The sequence below is a fragment of the Pelodiscus sinensis genome, chromosome 12 (assembly GCF_049634645.1).
Source record: "Pelodiscus sinensis isolate JC-2024 chromosome 12, ASM4963464v1, whole genome shotgun sequence".
In the NCBI taxonomy this organism is placed as follows: Eukaryota; Metazoa; Chordata; order Testudines; family Trionychidae; genus Pelodiscus; species Pelodiscus sinensis.
Window position 1 is genome coordinate 43,576,381 of NC_134722.1, and position 22,710 is coordinate 43,599,090.

The 22,710-nt window shown below is 45.7% G+C and overlaps 1 protein-coding gene and 1 long non-coding RNA gene across 6 annotated transcripts in view; one reads left to right on the forward strand and one right to left on the reverse strand.

Moving 5' to 3' along the window:
• NLRC5 (NLR family CARD domain containing 5) overlaps positions 1-22,710 on the reverse strand; it is a 90,117-nt gene that overhangs the window by 48,705 nt on the left and 18,702 nt on the right. For all 5 annotated transcript variants that reach the window (XM_075940385.1, XM_075940386.1, XM_075940387.1 and 2 more), the window contains exons 4-12: positions 22,332-22,394; positions 16,119-16,187; positions 9,638-11,393; positions 8,594-8,677; positions 5,529-5,612; positions 5,353-5,436; positions 3,556-3,645; positions 2,530-2,580; positions 968-1,036 (exon numbers count right to left, since the gene is read on the reverse strand). In XM_075940385.1, coding sequence (XP_075796500.1) covers positions 968-1,036; positions 2,530-2,580; positions 3,556-3,645; positions 5,353-5,436; positions 5,529-5,612; positions 8,594-8,677; positions 9,638-11,393; positions 16,119-16,187; positions 22,332-22,394 — 2,350 coding nt within the window. The remainder of the gene's footprint in view (positions 1-967; positions 1,037-2,529; positions 2,581-3,555; positions 3,646-5,352; positions 5,437-5,528; positions 5,613-8,593; positions 8,678-9,637; positions 11,394-16,118; positions 16,188-22,331; positions 22,395-22,710) is intronic.
• On the forward strand, positions 793-10,701 carry LOC142831095 (uncharacterized). The gene is made up of 3 exons (XR_012906764.1): positions 793-920; positions 1,045-1,167; positions 10,567-10,701. It is a non-coding gene; the product is annotated as an uncharacterized LOC142831095 (long non-coding RNA).

Consider the following 22,710-nt stretch of genomic DNA (forward strand, 5'->3'; position numbering starts at 1 on the left):
TTGGTATAGTTCTTCTGTAAAGCCAATCTGAATTTTGTAACACCTCTGTCTCCTGGATTTAATTGCTGGTGAAACTTAATAGTGATGAACCTGGCAGGGTCATGGTTCCCCTACTGTAGCATCCGATCTCTGGTAATGACCAGCACTAGATCCTACAGATAAAGTGGCAAGAAACTATGAAGTAGGTCGACATGCAATAGCCAACATCTACAGAAATTTTCTTCATAACCTCTTCAGTTAGAGGCCGGGTTTTGCCTTGCTGCAGGAGGGCTTTCCTTCCTTCCACAATGCTTGTTTAAAAAAATCCTTACTGTTGTAAATCCAGATGCTGATAAATACCCAATCCACTCCTGCTAAGCTCTTGTCCTTAGTTATATCTAGTGGCAGGGAATTCCACAGGCTGATTATGTGCTGTGTTAAAGAGTCTTTCTTTTCCTTAGGTTACATTTTCCTGCTATTCAAGGAACATCCCCTTGTTCTTATATTGGGAAAAAGGGAAGAACGTAATCCCCATACTGCCTACCTTCTCTCCACATGCCATCCATTATCCTGTGCACCTTTACCATCTTACGCCAGCTATGATGGCCCCAGTGCTCTGTGATTCCATCTCCCATCATCATGGGGAGGTGAAGGGAAGAAAGCAGGCTCCTCCCAATACACACAGCCCTTTCCAGCCACAAGTGCAGGCTCTGCTCAGCTGGTTTCATAGCACGATGACATGGTGATGCAAACTTTTCCATGACAACTTATGATGTCACAATGGAAAACTGTTAGACCATGTCTGCTGAGCCCAACTCCCAGTAACCTGGGGTCCTCACTTGGACAGGCAGGGATACTTTAAATTTCTAATAATTTAGCCAGCGTTATAGCAATATGCACCGTCTTTAATGGTTACTTTACCCATCTATGGAACATACCATGTAAGGAGCTCTATTTTCCCATAGACATTTCAATATTTTAATTTTACCGTAACGTCAAAGTTCTTATTTGAGCAACATTTTCCTCTTTGTTTTTTCTTCTCCTCAAATTTGGTGATCTGCAAAGAAACAAAACATTTACCAGCCTTGGAAAGGCCACCATGAGACATTTCAGCCATTGAATGTTTTCCAGCTGCACTATACTATGTGCAGGGAAGGGATAAAGCTTTGCTGGAAGAAGTCACTGAAGGTACATTTATAGAGTCCCAGCTCGGCTAGGCGAACCTGTGCTAGCTTTGATGGAACTAGTGTGCTACCAGCAGTATGGCTGCAGTGGCAGAGGCAGTGAGATGGCCTAGCAGCTCTGAATGCACACTCACAATCCCAAACAGGCCTGCCACCCACTGTCCCCACCATTGTGGCTACATTGCTCTTTTTAGCATGCTAGCACAATCACAGCTAATGCATGTGTGTCTACCTCAGCTGCCATGTAGGGGTAGCTCGAGTCTTTTCCAAGATTCAGTTCTTTGGCCCAGAGAATGGGTGAATGATAGTCAGTAGGCTACGCCTATGTCCATACTACAGCCCATATCTACACTCTAAGATCAATCCACCAGCAGTCAATTTAGCAGGACTAGTTAAGATTCACCAAATCAACTGCAGATCACTTTGCAGTTGACCCCTCTGCCCGACCCCGGATTAGAAGAGTGAGGGAAGTCAATAGGAGAGTTTCTCCCATCAACCCCCCTCAGTATAGACCCTACATTAACACGACCTAAAGTACATTAGTCACATAACTAGAGCTGGGTATTTTAGGCTGACTTTCTGTGACAGTGTAGATAGAGCACAACGACTGCTCACTTCATACAAAAATGTTCAAGTATATACCACAGCATGTGGCAAAAGGTTCAGCTGATCATCTAAGAGAAAAAACAAGTACCCATGTTTTGCTTGGTCTTTATTTACCTAGAGCTAAATCCATGCTGTCCCCTCACATAGGCAAAGGCATAAAAGAGGAAACCAAGAAAGGTATCAGAAGTATTTCAGCCCTTTTATGTCCCCATCTCGTAGAAATAAAATCAATGTGGCCATGATTTAGAACTGCCTTGCAACCTGTACTGACATTTATTCCCACACAAATGTTACCATTCTGGATTAACAGAGTTTTACATTCGCTTTTAGGGTGCATCTACACTGCACCCTAAACTCTAAGATACACAATTTGCATGGCGCAAATTGCATATCTTATTTCGAATCTATTCCAAAATTGCTTAGTTTGAAATTTGGCATCTCTACACAGCGCCAAATTTTGAAATAATGCGCTATTTCAAGCCATCCCTTATCCCTCATGCAGTGAGGTTTACTGGGATGGTGTTATTTCGAAAAATATTTCAAAATAACGTGTGGCTTGTGTAGACGCAGGATAGCTATATTGGGATATCTCTGGTATCCCGAAATAGCTGTGCAATGTAGACATACCCTTAAACAGGTGTAAGTAAGGGAGTTATGTCCCATTTCTGGAGCCAGCAGTCACCAGTGTTCATGGTAGAAATGACTATTTTTTTAATCCGAATTCCCTTATCTATTCACTACTTCTATATCAGTTTCTCACCTTGGAATTCTTTTAGACTGTCCAGAAAAATATATCATGACAGTGTCCTTCCTGCAAGCAAGAGACAACACACTATTAGGTTGAGTGCTACAGGATCAAACTGCATATGCAGAAATACTCCGTAGGGACCTGATCCTTCTCATTAAAATGGATGGCAAAGCTCCCACTGAATCAAGTCTGCTGCTCTCAGAGCTCTGAAGCTTAAGAAACAAAAGGGAACATTACAGTGGTTATTAGTCAAAAAACCCATTGGTCTCAGCAAAGCTGGCTGGAAGCTTGAGCAAATTCCTTGTTGGGGTTCCCCTTCTCTATATGTGTCTCTCATAAAAACACAAGATCATTCCACTGATTGATCCAAAATGTCTCAATTTACTGCAGTAATCTGGCCCTTTGCTCCAGCTATGGTATGGCTTGTTTTAACAAAGGCAACAAAACAACATAGTTAAGTAAAAAAATGCTCTTATGCAAGATACATATAATGATTCAATATTACATGTGTACCTCATGGAAAATTTGGAAAAAAGCAAACTGGACTTCACTGGAGTTGTACTAGGGATTAATCTTGCTCCTGGAATTTATACATAGATGTAAATCAGCTGTAAGATACGTAAGTTAATTCTCCACTTTAACCGGTATCTTGGACAGAGGATAGTATCAAAATCTTTATTCAAAGATATATAAACTGATGATTTTCACTGCTTTATCATTCGTTTGCACTGACAAGGAATCTCACAGTGTAGATGTTGCATGTTTCAAAAACAGAGTTTAAAATTATATTACTTATAAAGTTTACACTGCAAAACCAATGTGTGAAATGAACATGTAAAAATCAAAGCCTCAATAATGCCATATTGTCATGTAACTGAGAGTCCATCTCCATCTTTCAACTAGTCAAGAAGGGGAGAGTTGAACTCAATTTGCACCAATCTTTATTAGGGAGCAATTCTATTGAAAAGAAAAGTCAGTTTTTAAAGTCAACAGATAGAGAAATAAAGTCTATATTTTCATAGCATGTATTACCAGTACCTTATATGTAGTTCAGTAACATTTGGACAAGTAGTGGCTCCCTTCGCCAAAGAAAGAACAGACGTCACAGAAATATCGTTATGGCTTAAGCTGTGAATAATAGTCAGAAGATCACAATGTCAGCTGCTTGGATTTGATAAGTCTCTGTATCTACTGTACAACCACTGCTTCTCAACACACACATCCCAACAGATTTGGTGACAATTTAAAACTACATTGTTTGTTTTTAGCCAGCAGACATTTCAATGTGTTCACAATTCAATTCTATTTTTTGGACTCTTTCAAATGCAACTGTTACCCCTAAGTTCAGAATCAGGGACATACTTGGTAGATCTAAACAATAGTAAAACAGTTATTCACCATTTTCTGCTAAACAAAACACATATTAATAATATAGGTGATACAACTGCACTATCATAGCTATTTATGATGAAATATTTAACGCACACAGAACATTTTTCATAGTCTGTTGCAGCATAACAACAGATGTAAATACAGTACTTTAAAGGAACATAGACAAGACAAAAATCCTGTGCTTAAAAAATCTAACTTCTATTATGAGTAAAACTCAAAGAATTTTTCAAAACTCTCATTTACTATATTTACACTGTTTATTTAATTTTTGGACTTCACTCAACTTAGAAGTCCAAAAATTCTTGCAAACACTTTTGCATGGGCATAAATTGGCTCTGACTGACACCAGTGGAACGGTTCATGAGTAAAGTTATGCACATGTATAAGAATTTGAAGGAATGGACCCTGTAATTAGACTGGTCTATTTGGTAAATTTCACTCTCTTTTTTTCAGTTGAAAATCTATTTCTATTCCATACTAGTTTCCAATTTCCAGCTGGCAGAGGAATATTCAATTCCAATTCTTCTTCCCATCCTACATCTGCATATACAACTGCATCTCAAGAAGACATTTCTATCATATTAGGTGTAATAAAACCTTGAGGCTGGGGATTGTTTTCTTTTTTAATGAACTCTAATTTCACAGATTCCTAGATATTAAATCTAGGGGGGACTATTAAATTATCTCCATCAAATTTCATCCTGTTACTTACTCCTATTTTGAGCCCAAAAGCTATATGTGCTTAGCTAAAGCAGATCTTCCAAGAAGATAACCAGTTCTGATCGGAAGACTTCAAAAGGTGACGAATCCACCGTTTCCTTTGGTAGTCTATTCTAATGATTTTTTGAGTGGGCCTTGGATATTGATTGTGGCTTGGCCTTTCCTGTCCTCCAGTGGCACACAGCAGTTGAGTCTCCAAAAGAGTAAAATGGTTTGAAGTCACCCGACTCCATGCATGAGTTTTGATGATCTGTGGTCCAGCCTTTTCAGTGCTGTGGGCCAAATGTTAATTTTGAGGCACCTCCATGAGGAATACATACTCTACAAAATGGCCTCACATGTATGATAGTTTGAAAGTCCCATTGTGCAGGGAACACAGTTTTGCTCTATAAAATGCTGTCCTTCATGTAGTATGACCTCACACAATTCATGCAGGGTCTTTCCAGGCACAAGACACGTTTTATAGAGCAGGTCTACTCGGATGGGAGCAGTCATGTTTTGGGTCTGGACAAAATCATCCCACAGGTCAGATCCAGTCCAGGAGCTGCAAGTTGGACCACCTACCTCACTACTAAAAATGAGTGTCCCTGGCTCACCCAGGGACTGCCGGCCTTACTCCCCAGCCTGCTGTTGACCCTAAGCTAACTTGACCCTTCAATGGGATACTTTTGCTTCTTTGGAGTTGACATTTTAATGGCTTAAGTGATTAAATCTCTTACTTACTCAATCATCTTTAGCTTTTCCACTCTGGAAAACATTTCAGTGATCTTCACTATTTCTTGGTCCTTCAGTCGATTGTCCTGGAAGCTGCAAATCAGTTTGCCTGATTAGTATTCTCCCCACAAAATTCTCAGCTGATTTGAAAAGCATCACTCAGCCCACTAACATGGGTCACTTACTTTATTTCTTCAAGTTGAAGACAGTTTGAAAAAACCTGTGTCAGGCCAGTTAGCCCCAGAGCAGTGATATTCCCACCAGTTAGCCTGAAAACCACAAAGCAGATGGAAAATGGCATATCAGTACAAATCCGCCAGACTCGTGACAGAAACAGTCTTTGGGGTGTTGCTGGGTTCCATGCCCAGCATGTGACTAGGAGGAAGGTACAGAGGCATGTGGCCTGATTCTGCTTTCAGTCAATGGAAGTTACGCTGTAGGGACAAGGGGCCGAATTGGGCTCCAGCACCATCACTTTGCTGGGCATCCATCGCAGTTTGTAGGAATTTTAATTCCAGACTTTCAGTCTCTTAACTTGCAGGGAAAAGCTGCAGGAAGTAGAGAAGAAAATACACCCCACACTGCTTCCAAGAGTTCAACAGAGACAAAATGGAGTTCAGCTTTCCCACAGTAAGCCCACCCCACATGCTCCTTTCTCCACCACCACGAACAGCATCCTCCGTGTCACTCAGCCCCATAACTAAGGCTAAGATTTAGACAGGAGTATTTTCTGTAAAAGCCATGGACAGGTCACAGGCAATAAACTAACATTCATGGCCAGTGTCCTGTACATGGCACCTACCAAAAATACCCCAGGCTAAATCTCTGCTTCTGGGGCTGCTGCTCTGGGGGGTCCCCTGCTTCCGTGCTGGGGGCTGACTGGCCCTCGCTGCTGTTCCCTAGGGACTGGATGGCTTCTAGATGCCCCTGGGGTCCAGCCACCCCAGGACCAGTGCTGCTCAGTTAGTCCCCAGAGCATCACCAGAGCAGGGCAGCCAGTGTGCAAGGTGAGTCCCAAGAAGGGTGTGCCAACAGTTAAGGCCTAACTTGTCTTACACTAGATGTGTTACACAATGAGACAGGAAAATCCCAGTCTCCATTGTAAGAACTTAAAAGCTGATGCCTCAGTCTCTTATGGGATAGTAAGAGAGGATGACTCTCCTTTTGGTTGGACATTTTGAATCTTCAGTAGAAGTATGAGTCACCATCTGATTGCTCCATTTCAGAACCTCCAAAAAAAGGATCCAAGTTGGGCCAGCCAGCAGAAATATCGGTGTCCTTCAGAACACCATTTTTCAAAAGCCAAAGACACCTGGACGGTAGAAGACCGAGTTCCTGTGCCAGCAATCTGGGAGTCCCTTTGGTGACACCAAATACCTAGTTCAGACAGACCACCTTAACTGTCTCTTTCTATTTTCCAGCAATTCAGGTTGTCTGAGAGCGCACTGGGAGAGAGCCATGCCCATTCGTCACTCAATGGCTGTGTCTACACTGGCATGAATTTCCGGAACTGCTTAAAACGGAATACTATTCCGTTTTCAGTTTTTCCGGAAAAGGAGCGTCTACGTTGGCAGGCTGCTTTTCCGGAAAAGCCCTTTTTCTGGAAAAGCGTCTGTGGCCAATGTAGACACGCTTTTCCGGAAAAGAGCCCCAATCATCATTTTCACGATCGGGGCTTTTTTCCGGAAAAGACTACTGGGCTGTCTACACTGGCCCTTTTCCGGAACAGTGTTCCAGAATAAGGACTTATGCCCGAGCGGGAGCAGAATAGTTTTTCCGGAATAGCGGCTGATTTTGTACAGTAGAGCATCGTTGCTTTTCCGGAAATTCAAGGGCCAGTGTAGACAGCTTGCAGCTTATTCCGGAAAAGCGGTTGATTTTTCGGAATAAGTGGTCCAGTGTAGACACAGGCAATATGTATTTCAGTGTCAAGTAAAAGGTGATGTTCTTGGGGAGAAAAACCCAAATCAGTGAAAACTGAGTACCTAATTATCAAGGAAATTTACATGCTTGTGAGTGTGTTTTTAATATTGTCACAAAATTATAGCATGTGTCAGGATTTTGAAAACTGTTGCAAAGTAGCTTAAAAACCAAGCAAGTTACTGCTGCTAACCAAGACTGCAGAACTACATGTTCACAACAGTTAATGGTAGACTGCCTTCCCAGTTCTCAGTATAAACAAACAGAAAAAGAAACCAGGGTTGAACTCTGTAGATGCTTGCTATGATGATGGAAGGGGGTTTTCAAGCACATAATAAATCCACCAGGGGATAAATCCAAAGGGGGACAGCTAGATTGATGGAAGAATTCTTCAGTCAACCTAGCATAACCTAGACTGGAGCCAAGGTCAACTTCACTACTTCCCTCAGGAGTATTAATTATTGACACTTCTGAGTGATGTAGCTAGGTCAACCTAAGTTTTAGGTGTAAATCAGGCCTAAGAGTGCAAGCTTCTTATACTGAATTCAGTCTACCAAAAATGTAGGAGTTTTTTTTAGGTACCGGTAGTTAGGAGAGTTTGCCAGATACAATAATTAATTAATAGAGAGCAAAGATTTAACTACTATAGGGCCATTGAGACAGATACATCAGGAAATCAATGATACACTAATAATATTTTCATCCTCTGGACAGACAGCTTAAACACAAACAGCTTCAACACAGCTTAACCTATACAAGAAATATATTAGGGCTGGTCAAATATTTTCCATTGAATGTTTATTATTTATTTTGTATTACTTATTATCACTATTATTTATTTTCAATTTAACTAACATTTTTGCAAAAAGTGTCTTGAGACCTTCCTCAAAAAAAAAAAAAAAAAAAAAAAAAAAAAAGGGCGTTTGGGGGAAAGGAGAGGGATGGAAAACCTGAAAACTTGAAAACCAAAAAGCTTTCATCCAAAAATAAAAAAGTGAAAGATAAAATTTCAAACAGCTCTAATAGATATAAAGGATTATTTCACCAGCATAAGGTGGTGATGCATTTTTCTCCTGATATATCCTGGCATTTGGTAGCAGTGCACAGATTGTATATACCATTACATTTCTCATGGATATCTGTATTTTTGCGCTGCACTATACAGTACCACAGATTATAGTTTAGACATCACACAGAGCAAGATTTAAAATACATATATGACATAAGATTGGATATTAAGCTGCAAAATCCAAAGGAGAACCCGTTGCCAGCCTTCCTATTCAGGACTAGAGCAAAGTAAGAATGATTGAGCCTAATATTAAATGCTTACTCTAGTTTCTTCAGACACGTGATCTTCGGTAAGCTTTTGAAAAGAGCAACTGCAAATTCGTCACCATATTTCCTGCTCCTAAAACTAAAACAATAAAAAAGGATTAAAACATGATATAACAAAAACAAAAAAGAATGCTTCATTTTTTTGAAACATTATATGATCTAGCCACCCTGTTGCATCATGTTTATGTCTAAACATATTCGTTCTTTAGACAGCATTTCAACATAATCAAATGTCCGGGGTGGGGGTGGACTTCATTGGCTTGGTTGTTAAGGCACTACATGCAGTAGCTGTTGCTTAACAGTGGAGACAGTGTAACTGAGGACTCTGCCAGCACTAGGATAAAGTTGAATAAGTCCTTATTTAAGGTCCTGCTCATGATTCCATCAACGAGTGGGGTAAATCTGACTCTTACAAACTGGAAAGGGCTAATGGCTTCTGCCTGTCAAGCTACTGAGGTCAATGGAGTTAGACCAGGGATGAACTTTGTCTGAATGCTTAAAAGCTGATATTGGAGAAATATGCCCTTTACAATATGATAAATTAGTAGCACACAGCGACCTGAAATGCAGGCAATCTTCGAAGTGAACTTAGCACTCACAAAGGTACCAAACTGACTTCTCTGGAAATTCAAGTGCCTACTTGGCTCCCTCCCTCAACCCCTGACCTGGAGGTTGTCAAGTACCAGCTTTAGAGATGAGATGGTAGTTCACTCTCTTTGATCTCTTTGCTGAACCTGCCCACTGTAATGGGGGCACTTGTCCGGTAGAAACTGGACTGAGACAAACTCATTTCATCTAAAACATTTAACAGCAATTAGATGGAAGCAAATTTCAGTTGCTAGCAGTGCTGGCTGGCTTTGAACCAGCAATCCAGAGGTGAAATTCTTATGATTTCACTGCCAGATATCTGAGCCCTCCAAAGACAGGTAATTTAGAACTCCCCTTCTCATTAATTTTAATGATAACTGGCCCCAGAAATCCCTGAAGCATCTTTCAAAATCTCAATCCAAATGTCTATGTCTTTCACTGCATTTCTTACCTCAGGTGTTCGATATTTTTGCAGCTGGCTAGAACTTCCAAACAATCTAATTCCATGGGGCAGCCTGCAAAATCCAATTGAGTCAAATCCCGGCCACAGTTAATGACGAAAACTAAAGCTGAAACATCTAGAGGCGTCAACCTAAAGTTTCTAAATTCATACTTGAAATTTAACTGGCTCCCAACATGCTGGGCTAATTCAAGGTCTTGTGTTTCATAAGTGCAATGGCACAGCTCAATTATTTTGGGCCCTGTTAGATTAGTAGCTGCCAGCTTCCTCAATGACTGCAAGATGGCGGCTTGCTTGTCCTGCACCCAGGCCTGGCTTTGCTCAGATAACATGGTAAGGAACGTCCTACACTCTTTTGACGAGAGGCCTGAGAGAAAGATGTGAAAATTCTCCATGAACTCAGTCCTGGTTTCATTTTTTAAAGTCCACTTTGACTTCAGAGAGAACTTTCTCTTCAGGTAGTTTCCATCAACTGCGCTGTTTATCATCAGACTCAGTGCTGCAAAAAACTCCTGAAGACTCAAGTGCACAAAGGCATGGCCAGCCTCTGGGAGGCTGTCGCTCATCTTCACCTCAAAGACAGTTAGTAACCCATGCAAAGAAGCAAACGCTTTCACATGCTCTGGGATATCATTGACATAAAACACTATCTTCTTCTCTTCCAGGCCTTTCAGTGCAAGGTCACACAGGCCCAAAATGGCCATCCTGTGGAGATTCAGCTGCTTGTCTTCACTCACAGTGTCCTCTGTCTGCTGTTTACTTATAAAGATGAGGAGCATTTTGATATAAAATTGGGTCATGGTCTGAGGAAGTTCCACATTCAGCAAACGATTCCTCAGCAAATATTCCAAACAGACACAGACAATGCAGCACAAGGCAGGGATAAAGCACATACTCATAAGCTTGCTATTGTTTTTCAGGTGAGCAATGGCCTGATCTTTGAAGAAATGTTCGTGAAAATACTGGCTGGCATACTCTTCAACTCTCTCGTGGTCAAATCCCCAGATTTCTGCCAGCAGATCAGCTCTGCTTAACAGAAAGCCAGGTAGTTTCTTAGGCCGACTGGTGACCAGCACCGTGCACCCAGGCAGAAGTTTTCCAAAACAGAGATTGGCAAACAGCTCAGATATGGACATAGACCTGAGGAGGGCCGGGCTTACACCAGCTGAGGATGGCTGGCTTATGTTCCCCACAAATTCATCCAGCCCATCAAAGATGAACAGTGTGCGCTGGGCATTCTCCACCAGGTGTTGAAACACTGCATCAGGGCTATCTTCTGGCTGGAGGAGCAAGTCAAACAAAAGCTCCTTTAAAGTCAGCTTTCTGCTTATTAGGTTCAGCTGCCTAAACTCAAAAAGAAAAGTAAACAGAAATTGATGCAAGGCTCCTTCTGCCCACTTCTGGCAAAGCCTATGCATCAACATGGTCTTTCCCATACCCGGTTTGCCAAACAAAAGAATAACCCTGGTGGTACCCGAGCTAACAACGCTTTCAAACAGATCTAAGATTTTCACAGCTGTGTCCACGCATTCCTCTGCCTCCTGCATGCCTGCTGAGTCCTCCTTGGACTTATCTGCTCTCTCTTTTAGTTTAGGAGCTTTACTTTGCCGGACAACTAGATTGATGAAGGCTTGGTTGAAAGCTGGTGGCTGTGCTTGTCCCAGGACAGCTGCTCCTGCTGCTCTCTTATTTCCATACCTTTGGCTTATTGACGTGATGATGAGATGCCGGTACCTTTCAGCTGAATCTGAGAGACAGAGACAGAGAGAGAGAGAGACAGAGAGACAGAGAGAGAGAGAGAGAGAGAGAGCGCAACTTCATAAAAAGTTATATTTGCTGTAATAAACACAGGGAGACCTGGAGCTGTGTTGGTTAAGACAGGATCTGGCCTATTGCTTAACCCCTGAAAGACTGTATTGAGAGTTTCTTGGTCTGAAATACTTCCACCCTCCGCCACTAGATATATCTGCAAAGTCCAAGCAATTGTTTACATATGTAATTTTTTAAAAAAATTGCAAGCTTCAAATATGCATTTAAACCAATAAATCAGAGCCAGCCTCCCTACAATCGCAAAGCAATGTATCCAACCTAGCAACCTACCACAAGTATTTAGTAAACAAAGCTGCACGCTCGTGCAACCTTACAGTACCAAACCACTTGCGTGCACAATTACACAGCTTTATTTGCCAAGCGGCATATCTTCCATCCTTTGCCTCATGGACCTAGTTCTATGGACTCACACTTCTCCCTCACACACAATGGGGAATAAGACAAGCCACTCCTCCTTCAGGAGGGCAGAGTCCCTTACTGATGACATCTGGACGTATTTCTCTTTTTTAGCATAGACATCCTAGCTAGTGATGCCTATAGTTAAAGTTGTCAGACACTTCCCATTATAACACCTTGTTTTCAGCCAAACTTTAGTGATTCAAGCTGAAATTTCCCATGCCGGGTACCTGCCTCAGCCATTTCCATTCAAAAAATTCTTGCATCTGTGTCACTGAGAAGCCCTAGTATCGCCGAGCTTTGGAGCAGGAGGAATTGAAGGCCTTTGGGTGGCCTTTTGCTGTGCCTGTAAAAATTGGACCAACTGTGGCCAAGTAATTAGCATCTGAAAAATCTCAGTTCACACAGGCTGAGTAGAACTTTGTTAGAGTTTGGCAGCTAAATTCTCTAAAGTTTCCATCTTGCACTGAGGACATCCCATCCCCTCACAGAGCAACTGAGCATGCTCCACCCAAGGCTGCAAGGGATGAGCTGGACTTCCTTTGACATTGTTCCTTCTGGTAGCTGATGTCGTGCCAGGCACTGGAACTGAGAGCAACCTGTGTTCGCAGAGCCATCCTTGTTCATGCCCAGGCAGAATGGAGGAAAAGGAAGAGGCAACTGGGCTCAAATGTAGAGAGCTCATGAATGGGGATGGAGGAAGTAAGGAGCTCGTGCCAGTAAGGTTATGTCTACACTTGTAGCCTATTTCGGAATAGGGCTGCAAATGGAGGCATTCGGAATTGCAAATCAAGCCTGAGATTTAAATATCCCGCGCTTGATTTGCATCTTCCCGGCCGGGCGCCATTTTTTAAATTTACAAGCCCGGAATAACTGCCCGCATCTACACGCGGCAGTGAAATGGGCATTCGAAATAAAGCCCTATTTCGAACTACCTGTTATTCCTCCTGCAACGAGGTTTAATAGGTAGTTCGAAATGGGGCTTTATTTCGAATGCCCATTTCACTGCCGCGTGTAGACACAGGCAGTTATTCCAGGCTTGTAAATTTCAAAAAATGGCGCCCGGCCGGGAAGATGCAAATCAAGCGCGGGATATTTAAATCCCAGGCTTGATTTGCAATTCCGAATGCCTCCATTTGCAGCCCTATTCCGAAATAGGCTACAAGTGTAGACATACCCTAAGGGAGGAAAGAGGCAGATGTAGAGTGGGGCAGAGATGGGGTAGGAGTAGGAGCTGTGGAGGGGCTCCTGCTGTGGGGAAAACGAAGAGTATGTCTACACAGTAAAGTTATTTCAAAATAACTTTCCTAGCATCTACACAGCCAAACCGCTATTTTGAAATTAAATTGAAATAGCAGAGAGCTTATTTCGAATTTGGTAAATCTCATTCCACGAGGAATAATGCCAAATTCAAAATAGCTATTTCGAAATAAGTGCTGTGTAGACACTTATATCGAAATAGCGGGCCTCTAGCCTTCCCAGGGTGCCCTGGTGGCTTCTCCACTCTCAACCAAGAACACTCCTCTCCCTTCCCCCTCCCTGGAGCCCTTAAAGGGGTAGACTCTGGCCACAGTGCCTGCGCCAGTTCCAAGCCTGCCAGCCCAGAGCCAGCAGTCACTGCCCCAGATCCAGTGGCCCCAAAACATGAGACAGCAAGCCACTGGCAGCCAGCCCTCCACTGCTCCCCAGGAGCATTCTGCTAGCTCCCAGGAGCCTGCCAGGGCCCAGAGAAGGCAGGCGCCTTCCTAGTCCAGGCTGGAAATCATAGACCTTATTCAGGTTTGGGGAGGATGCCCCCAACGTCCATGATCTCCGCACTAGATGGAGGAACGCGGCCGTCTATGGCAGGATAGCTGCCAGCCTGGCCACCAAAGGCCACATGCGAACCCAGGAGTAGGTTCGCATGAAAATCAAGTTGGTCTGGCGAAACCGCCCCTGAGACCTGAGCTTCCCCTCCCCCTTTTTCCCCTTACTTCCCCCCTTCAGCTTCCTCCACCCTGGTTTCCCCCTATCCTCTTCCATCCTCTCTTCTCCCCTCTCCCACCTCCTTTCCCCAGTCTCACCAGAGTTTCATTCCCCCTCCTCCCCATTTTGTTAAATAAAGAGAGTTTGTGTTCATGCAAATTCGTGTATTTTATGTGACATCAGGAAGGGGGGTCAGGGAGGGGTAAGTGGAAGGATGTGAGGGAGGAATGAGGCACAAGCCCCCAGTGGGGCAGACCAGGGAGGCTCTTAGTGCTCCTCAGGGTGGAAGCTCTCCCACAGGGCCTCCTGGATACTGACAGCCCCCCAATGAGCTGTCCCTCATCGAGGTAGGCAAGCAAGAAGGGAAAGCTGAGAACTGGCTTTCCGGGGCGGGGGAAGGAGGCGAGGGCAGTCCCTTTAAACACAGTCCTCAGATAGCCTCAGGCAGCAGCCACACAAAGTAACTCCTGACCTGGTGCTCTGCGGAACTGGTTCCGGCCGGCCTTAAATGCAATTCAGAGTCCACTCAGTGTGGACATGCTATTGCGAAATGCATTTTGTGTGTAGATGCGTTATTTCGAAATAACTTATTTCGAATTAACTATTTCAAAATAAGATATTTTGAAATAACGCTGTAATGTAGACATACTTGAGGGGGGAGCAGGCGGCAGAGGAAGGATTTGGGGGCAGAAGCAGGGGTGTGCATAGCCAGGGTCGGCGAGGGAGAAGGGCTGGAGAGAGAGCAGAAGGAGATAGGGAGAAATGGGTGAGGGAGAAGGGGCAGAGTCCATAACTACAGCTCACATGCCTCCAGAACCTGGGACTGAATCCATGACTCCTGAGACTCATTATTGCCTTGCTGTCTAGCACACAGGTGTGAAACATACTGGTAAATGTGTGTCTCTATCCCCCTTCTAGGGGCAGGTCCTCATAAAAGATAACAGACTTCTGTTGCTACCAGCTACTCCATTAGATTGAATGGTAGAGGACTATGATGTGGATCTAAAAATCCCAGCCAGACTGCTGACTGAGATAGTGTGGTTGCACATTATTGAATTTGGTGGTTTTTATTTCAATTTTTAATTTTTTAAAAAGCCCCAGAAATTACATTTTCAAAAAATCTAAGTTAAAAGAACATTCAGGTTGCAAAGTCAAGCTGGGGCCAGAGGTCCCTGGCCGTAGCTGGGTTGGAGTTCCCCAGCCATTGGGACCAAAACTCCCTGGGCATGTTGCCAACCCCCACGGACACAGGACTCCCAGCTGAGTTGTCAGCCCCCCGTCCCATGCTCCTGCCCCACTGCCAGACCTCCCTGTTCCTGGGCTCTGTGGTCCAGGAACATCTGTGCTCCTGCCAGATAACAGATGTTGCCGGACCAGCGAGTCCGGGTTTAGGGAGGTACAACCTGCATTTAATTACCGTCAGAAATCTGGATCCTCATCTGGGATTGGAGCCCAACCCTTCCAAGCTAAGAGCTGTCCAAATCCAGTATTTAGCTTTTATACCAATCTCGGTTTCCAAACAACCTCCGGTGCCCAGGGTTTTTCCCTCCCAGTACAGCTCTCCCAGGTCACAAAGTCTGTGTTCCTGACCCACTCAGATATGGCCACTCTGAGGACACTAGTACCTACTGAAAACGCTAGTTAGCTCACTGTAACCCCCACTCTCTCCAGCCTCTTTTGTTGCTTCCTATTGTGCACCTATGGCAGTCAGCTGTAACTTGGCCCTCAGTGTTTCATGGGGTACTGGCTCAGGCCCCAGGAGCAATGTTGGTGTTATTCTGTCTCACCTGTACTTGCTTGTTGAGGATAAATTCTTCCTCAATTTCTCTGGGTTTTGAGATCATACAGGTGCATTTTCAAATGTGCCATATGAGCTCTGAATGCTCCTTGGAGTTTTGCATTAAATCTGCATGTTTCCTGAACTAATGTTTCCCATTAAAAAAAATCTTTCACAAATCACAAACTATGAGATTCCTTCTGGACATGTAATTCCTTCAATAGGTGTTCATTTTAGATTATTTTAATCCAGCTTTCTCTTTGAGCCGCTTTTCTGCAAGCCCCCATTGTCTTTGAGGGCGTGGGGTTCGAGACCACTTGCATATGAGATAAAGCAGCCTCTGAGCACATGCTTTCCATAATGAGGAAGGATGATTCCTTGGTGCTTTTGATTTATTTACTGGCATGCAAGAAAAATAATGGGCAGGTGGGTCTATACTGTATACGACAAATACAGAATCACTAACCCCTAGGTGAACATGCATGGTCTGAGAAATCCACGTACCTAATCGCTGCTGTTTAGACTCTTTACCATTGGGAGGAGAACTGCTTCCATGACGACGTCGTTCAGGTCCTGAAAGTTGAAAAGCAGCAAACATATTCATGCAGCGTTAACACGTTTTCTAGTGTCCGTCACCATAGTAGGACCCAGCTCAGCTGGGACTGGATTCAGTTTTTGCATCAGAATCACCCACCCTCCTGCTCTTTCCAAAATTCTATTTCCTAAGCAAGACAGAAATCAAACTGAGTCAAACTCCCCCAGCGACATTCACAGGTGTTTGAAATCAGGCAGAATGAGCCCAGCCCACCCCCTGGGGAGTGTCCCCCGGCCCCTTGGAACATATGTAAATTCCCCTGGCCCCTGACAGAGCTGGCTACAGGCATGTCTGGAATCTGGCTGTTACAATGCAACATGGCTACATTCTTGGGGGAACGGGGGAGTATGGCCTAACCATGATTTACATGATTTTTTCTATTGTGTGGTTATTGTAACTTATTTTGTAATCCTGGGGCATTGGAGCACAGACACCAGATGCTGCACACTAATGGACTTCGCTAGCTCTGTATCCTTATTGGGTTGCTAATTACCACCACCTAGCTCTAGCGTGAGCTCCCACTCTCCAGCGCTCAGTCCCGTGTCTCAGAATGCAGAAGGAATCGAATAGCAACACACAGCTTCTTTTGCTCTCAGAACCAAGCTCTTTTCAATCTGCACCCCAACCTAAGAGCCTTTGCCTAGATTTCTTCCAGGGTCAGACTGCACTTGCAGCTGCTCCTTCCACTGGATACTCAGCAAAAGCTCCTGGGTGGTTCCACGTTCTCATGTTATTTTAGCCTAGGGCCCATGCTAACAGTTATGTTAACTGAAAGATGCATTGACCCCAGTCAACCCCAACGAGGTTCGAACTCGCTCCTTAACAAAGTTTCACCCAGCTTGTAACACCACCAATTCAGGATAAAAGTCGTCTCTTGCTGTTATTAGTTATCTATAGTACAGGAGCCCCAATTGGGATCACCCTCTCCCCCCATCCCCAGGTGCAAGGAGTGTGCGCGCACACACACACACACACACACTCATGAATAAGGCCAGGAATCGTGGGAGTTGTGGGGGCCTGCGGGCACAAGAGCTGTACAAAGGGCCTCCCTGGCCACCCAGGCATGTAGGGGCTGCAGGGACATTCAGGCTGCTTCCTGGGAGCCAGGTTAGCACTGCCAGAACCCTACATCCCACACTCAAATCCCCTGCCTCAGCCCAGAGTCCCTCCTGCACCCAGACTCCCTCCTGGGGTCTGCATCCCTCCAACACCCCAGTCCCCTGCCCCAACCCAGAACCCCCTCCTGCACCCCAAGCGCCTCCTCCTGGCTCCAGCCCAGAACCCATACCCCCATCTGGAGCCTTCCACCCCTGCCCCTTCCCCAGCCTCAGCCTCAGCCCCAGCTCAGTGAAAGTGAGTGAGGATGAGGGAGAGTGAGTGGCAGAGGGAGCGAGCAAGGGCGTAGTCTTGGAGAAGGACAGGGCAGGTGTGGGGCCCTGTTAAAAAACAGGGCAAAGGGTCCCTGAAAATTTTAAAATCAAAATGGGGGTGAAAATGGGGAGCTGCTAAAGTTTGAGAATGGCTATTTTCAGCAGATCTGAGTCAACCTGGCTGGCTGGTGGGAAGATGAAATTTTAAAGGGCCAGGACGTTCCCATATTGAGGGTTGTAGGGCTACAGAGAAGAGAAAGAGGTGGTGGCAGAGATATACGGATGTAGTCTGGTAAAACCCTGGCAGGTGTACACTACAGAAAGAAGTAGATTGAGGAGGGTGGCTGTCGGATGTGGTTTTGAATATGTAGAAGACAGTGAGTCTTGCAGATTCAAGACTGAGATAATCTATCCAAAAGCCAGCGCCCCGTGCCACAGATCACAGCCCACAATGTCATTAACGTTTCCATTCACCACAACGCAATTTAGACACAGTGGTCCCAATTTGCAATCATGGTTGTGCACACCCAACACAAGCCCACATTATACAATTGCTTACTCTCTGTGCATGCATAGCATGGGAGATGCAAGTGTGTGCAAACCCTCAAGTGCAAAAAATAGTATGTGCTGCCCCACACAAATTACAAGATTTCAGGGCCACTGGCAACAGTGATTCAGAGCCATATTCTGCCTGGCATGTTGCAGGAGCTGCGTGTCCCTATTCAATTTGAGGCTACGTCTGCACTAGAAACACGGCAACCTCACAGTTGTAGGGCCTCTTCCGTCAGTGCAGGAAATCCATCTTTCTGAGAGGCAGTAGTAAGTAGACAGAACCATTTTTCCATCTGAACTATTCACACCCCGAGTGACAGAGCTGGGTTGAGCTAATTTTCCAGCCCTGAGGGTATGATTACACTATGGCAACTATACCAGCACTAGTCAACTTGTTGCTTCCCCTTTTCCTCCACTGCCTCTATCCATGGGAGGAAGCAGGGGCGCACCAGAGGCATTCCACCTTTGAAATGCACAAGCGGCCCCGCTGGGGCTCTTGTACATTTCGAAGCAGAAGCGTCGCATGGAGCTTGGCTCCACGCAGCGTTTCAATCTTTGAAATGCTACACTAATGCAGGGTCCCTGATGCCGCTGACCAAACCTTAGCTAGTCTCTAAATTCACAAACCCATGTGGGCCTGAGTGGAGCTCTAAGCATCTGTCACTGTCGGAAGTAAATGCTGTGAACCAGAGTAGGCCTGGTTTTGCCAGAACTGCAGCGCGCCAGGTGTCAGCGCATTCCTGACTGGACAGGTCGGTACAAAACCACACACACAGCACCACAAACGTCTCATCACTTATTTCTCTACCTGGAAATCGCACATGAAATGGCACTTGGCCCCTTGGCACTCAGCTCTTCATGCTCTGTCTGCCGCCCCTTTGGGATGGATGTAGCAATAGGGTCAGTGCTTTCTACCCAAGAACCAACCCGCACACGCCCAATGGCTTCTCTCATTGAGGCTGGCTTGGGGAACAATTGCTTCCCAGCTCAGGAGGAAATACTGCTGCAGCAATAATTACCAAAGCCTTTCTCGATCTCCAGTAATTCTCTTCATGGGGGTGGGGGGTGGGGGGAAATGTGCCAGTGGTCTGGTCTGATTTTGGGAATCAGGCCTTATTTGAATGAGAGGCATCCACTGAGGTTCTTTAAGAGTGGAACAGCCATCCAGTAACACACCGGTTCCCAACCACCTGTCCACAAGCAGGCCGCGAACCCCCTCCTGCCGGGCCGTGGCGCATTGCCAAGCCAAGACCCCAGCTTTTATTTAGATCCACCGGCTGCGTTTCCCAGGGAATTCCCTTCCTGCCCACTTCTCCACGTAGCAGCAAGGTGAGTGGGGCAGTTGGGACCACGGTGAGGCTGTCCCTACTGGGGCAGCCTCACCTAGGGTTGCCTGGTGTCCGGTATTGACACAGACAGGCCGGTATTTTCACCTCCTGTCTGGTAAAAAAAAATTCAGAAAATACCAGACATCTAAAATGTCCAGTATTTTTTTGATTTTTTCCGCCTGTGAGGCAACCCTGGCAACCCTACAGCAACCGGGCCATGCCCCTGGGCCCCCCCTTGGACTCCTGGCCTCCCCTCTAGGGCACCTGGCCCCTCCCCTCCACTTCCTTGGTTTCACAAGGAAGCTGCGTTCTGGCGCCAATCAAGAAAACAAGATGGTGGCCTTAAAGGGGCCATGCTGTTTTAACGCTGGGGTTTTTTTTGTATTTTTTTTTGCTCAGCTCTTGAGGTCCTTTTTTTTTTTTTTGCTCAACAACCTTGGTCTCCCCCTTTTTCCTCAACAGAATTTTTTCCCTGTTTTTTTTGGGGGGGAGAGAGGGGTGTTCGGTATTTTTGGTTAAACCATCTGGCTATCCTAGCCTCACCTTCGCCCCGGTTCCAGCTCCCGTGGCCGCTATGTGGCCCAGCTGGTGGGGCCACATGGAAAGTGGCTGCCCCAGCTGGTGGGGTCAAGCGCTGAATGGAGAGCGGCTACCCCGGCAGGCAGGGCCAAGCACTGCACAGTCACCAGGGCCAAGCGCCCCATGACCCCATTCTCCTCCCTCTCCACTTGGCAGGAGCCTCCGCCTGGCCTCCAACTGCTCCCAGCCAGTGGGTACACACATTAATATTAAGCATTATTAAGTGCATATGTAAATATGAGTGTGCAGAATGTGTCAGTACTGTCAGACCTGTTAACTACTGCCTCTAATTGTGGTGCGATTGAGGGAAAAGGTTTGGACGGTAGAATACCCTTCAATGAGTATTAGCAACTATTGCCTTGGTTTTTTAAAGGTGTGTGTGCAGCAGTTTTTCAAATTCTTGTTAACCATCATGTCCGGTGTTCCCTTTCAGCTCAGCCTCTGGCTGGGCAGGGCGAACAATCACTTGTGAAGCTCTGCTGACACACAGCTTAGAGGGAACACTGATCATGGCCCCCCTCCTTTGATCTGCCTGATATACCACGGGCTAAAATTACCACAACGAATATGCAAATATGCAAACTAATTGCCACAATGAATATGTGAATATTTCAGTGCCGGTCCGCCAACAGTTTTTGAATGAGTTTGCCAGTCCTCGGTATAAAAACGGTAGAGATGAGGTCGCCTCAGGGATGATGCTGGCTCCTGGGCGTGCGGCACAGGAGCAGCGCCGGCCCCGGGAGTGCAGCGCATGGGTGGCACCGGCACTGGGCACGCAGTGTATGGGTGGCCCCATCCTCAGGCACGTGTGCGGCCCCGCCCCCGGGTGCCCGGCACGTGAGTGGCCCTCCCTCCCCCGGGCGCCTGGCAGCCCCACAAGATTGGGGACCACTGCTCTATGTCTTTCAGTGTATTGCAATGTCCTGGTCTTTGGCTCCACCAAGTGAGGTTGCCAACCCTCCAGAATTGCACTGGAGTCTTCAAGAACTAAAGATTTGGTCATGTGATGAAACCTCCAGGAATACGTCCAACCCAAATTGGAAACCCAAAAGAGCTACCTAGCCCTTGGAGAGAACTTGGAAGCTCCCTGTGATATTATTAGATTTCTGATGTGATTTCTGATACAGAGGCAGCAAGGGGGTTGGAAATGCGTGTAGTCTACAAGATGAACAGATACGCTTAGGCTTATTGGTTATCGTACAGCCGACTACACAATGACATCCCCATAATAAATCTTTAGAGTTTAGATTGTAATCCAGGGGAGAGCAAAAGGGCCTCTGTGGGCTGGATCCAGCCCACCAAATGGGTTGATTCTGCCCGCAGAGGACATGCCGCTCCCCCACACCCCGGGGCCAATTAGGGCCTGGGAGCAGGAGGAAGCACCGCATGCTCCTGACAGGGTGGGAGGAGACTTCACCCACTTTAAGGGGGAGGGATAGCTCAGTGGTTTGAGCATTGGCCTACTAAACCCAGGGTTGTGAGTTCAATCCTTGTGGAGGCCATTTACAGATTGGGGGCAAAAATTTGTCAGGGATGGTGCTTGGTCCTGCTGTGAAGGCAGGGACCAGACTCAATAACCTTTCAAGGTCCCTTCCAGTTCTAGGAGATAGGCAAACTCCATTTATATATTTTTTATACTTTCCCGCCCCCCCAAACCCTGACTGGCCTGGGGGCAGAAGGAGGAGCTCACAAAGTCGCTTAGAGGGAACCTCTGGTGTGGGGGCAAAGACTTTATACACTCCCTCACCCCCAGACTAATCGTGGTCTGTGGGTGGGGAAGCAGGGAAGTATCCTGGCTCTGTCCCTTCTGCTTGAGGCCCGGCCCCTTCCAGTGTGGCCCAGGACCACTTCAAAAATTTCTAAAGTGGCCCCTCGGTAAAAAATTATTGTCCACTCCTGTTCTAAAGGATTGGTGCAGTGAGTGAGATCTGAGGTATAAATTGACTTAGGAATGTGGCTGGTCCTTTAGGATTGGAAGAGCCTGTTTGGATTTGGTGAGATTGGTTTGCATATCCTCTCACCTGAGTAAAGTGCGGTGCTGGTTGTGGCACAGAAGAAGCTGGAGTGTCTGGGGAATTGCTCGTGCGATTTCTTGCTGGCCAGCGTGGCAAACAGAAGTGCTCTTAGTGACTGGCTTGTTGTGCCTTATAGTGGAGGACCCCAGCCTTGGGCTGTAAGAAGCACTGTCTCTAAGCAATTCACTCTGATTTGACCTCTCAGCAGTGCCCCCAGAAACCTGTTATATTACATCCCCTTGCATCCAATGCCATGCCATGCCAAGACAGCAGCTTACCTGTAGGCTGAGGAGATGGAACACTTCCTTCTGCAAAGTCTTCTTGTTTCTGGTTTAAATTACCTACAATTGTTAATTTAAAATAAAATTAGGGCTGTTTTATATACATACATATATATATAAAACTATTTATAACATGTTGCAAGTGGGCTAGGCTCCCCAGCCTGACAAAACCATAAGTCTGCACCATGCAAACACTCACAATGCTGTACAATGTCCCACCGGTGTCTGATAATCTGCTATGCTGCAAACCTGTGTGGGATGCTCTGACCCCCCCCCCCCCCCCCCGCATTGTGCCCTGACTCACCGTTAATCTTTTGTTTTCCAGAGAGGGGTGAAATGCCACCTTTTATCCAATGAAGTTTCCTCTGGCTCCTGA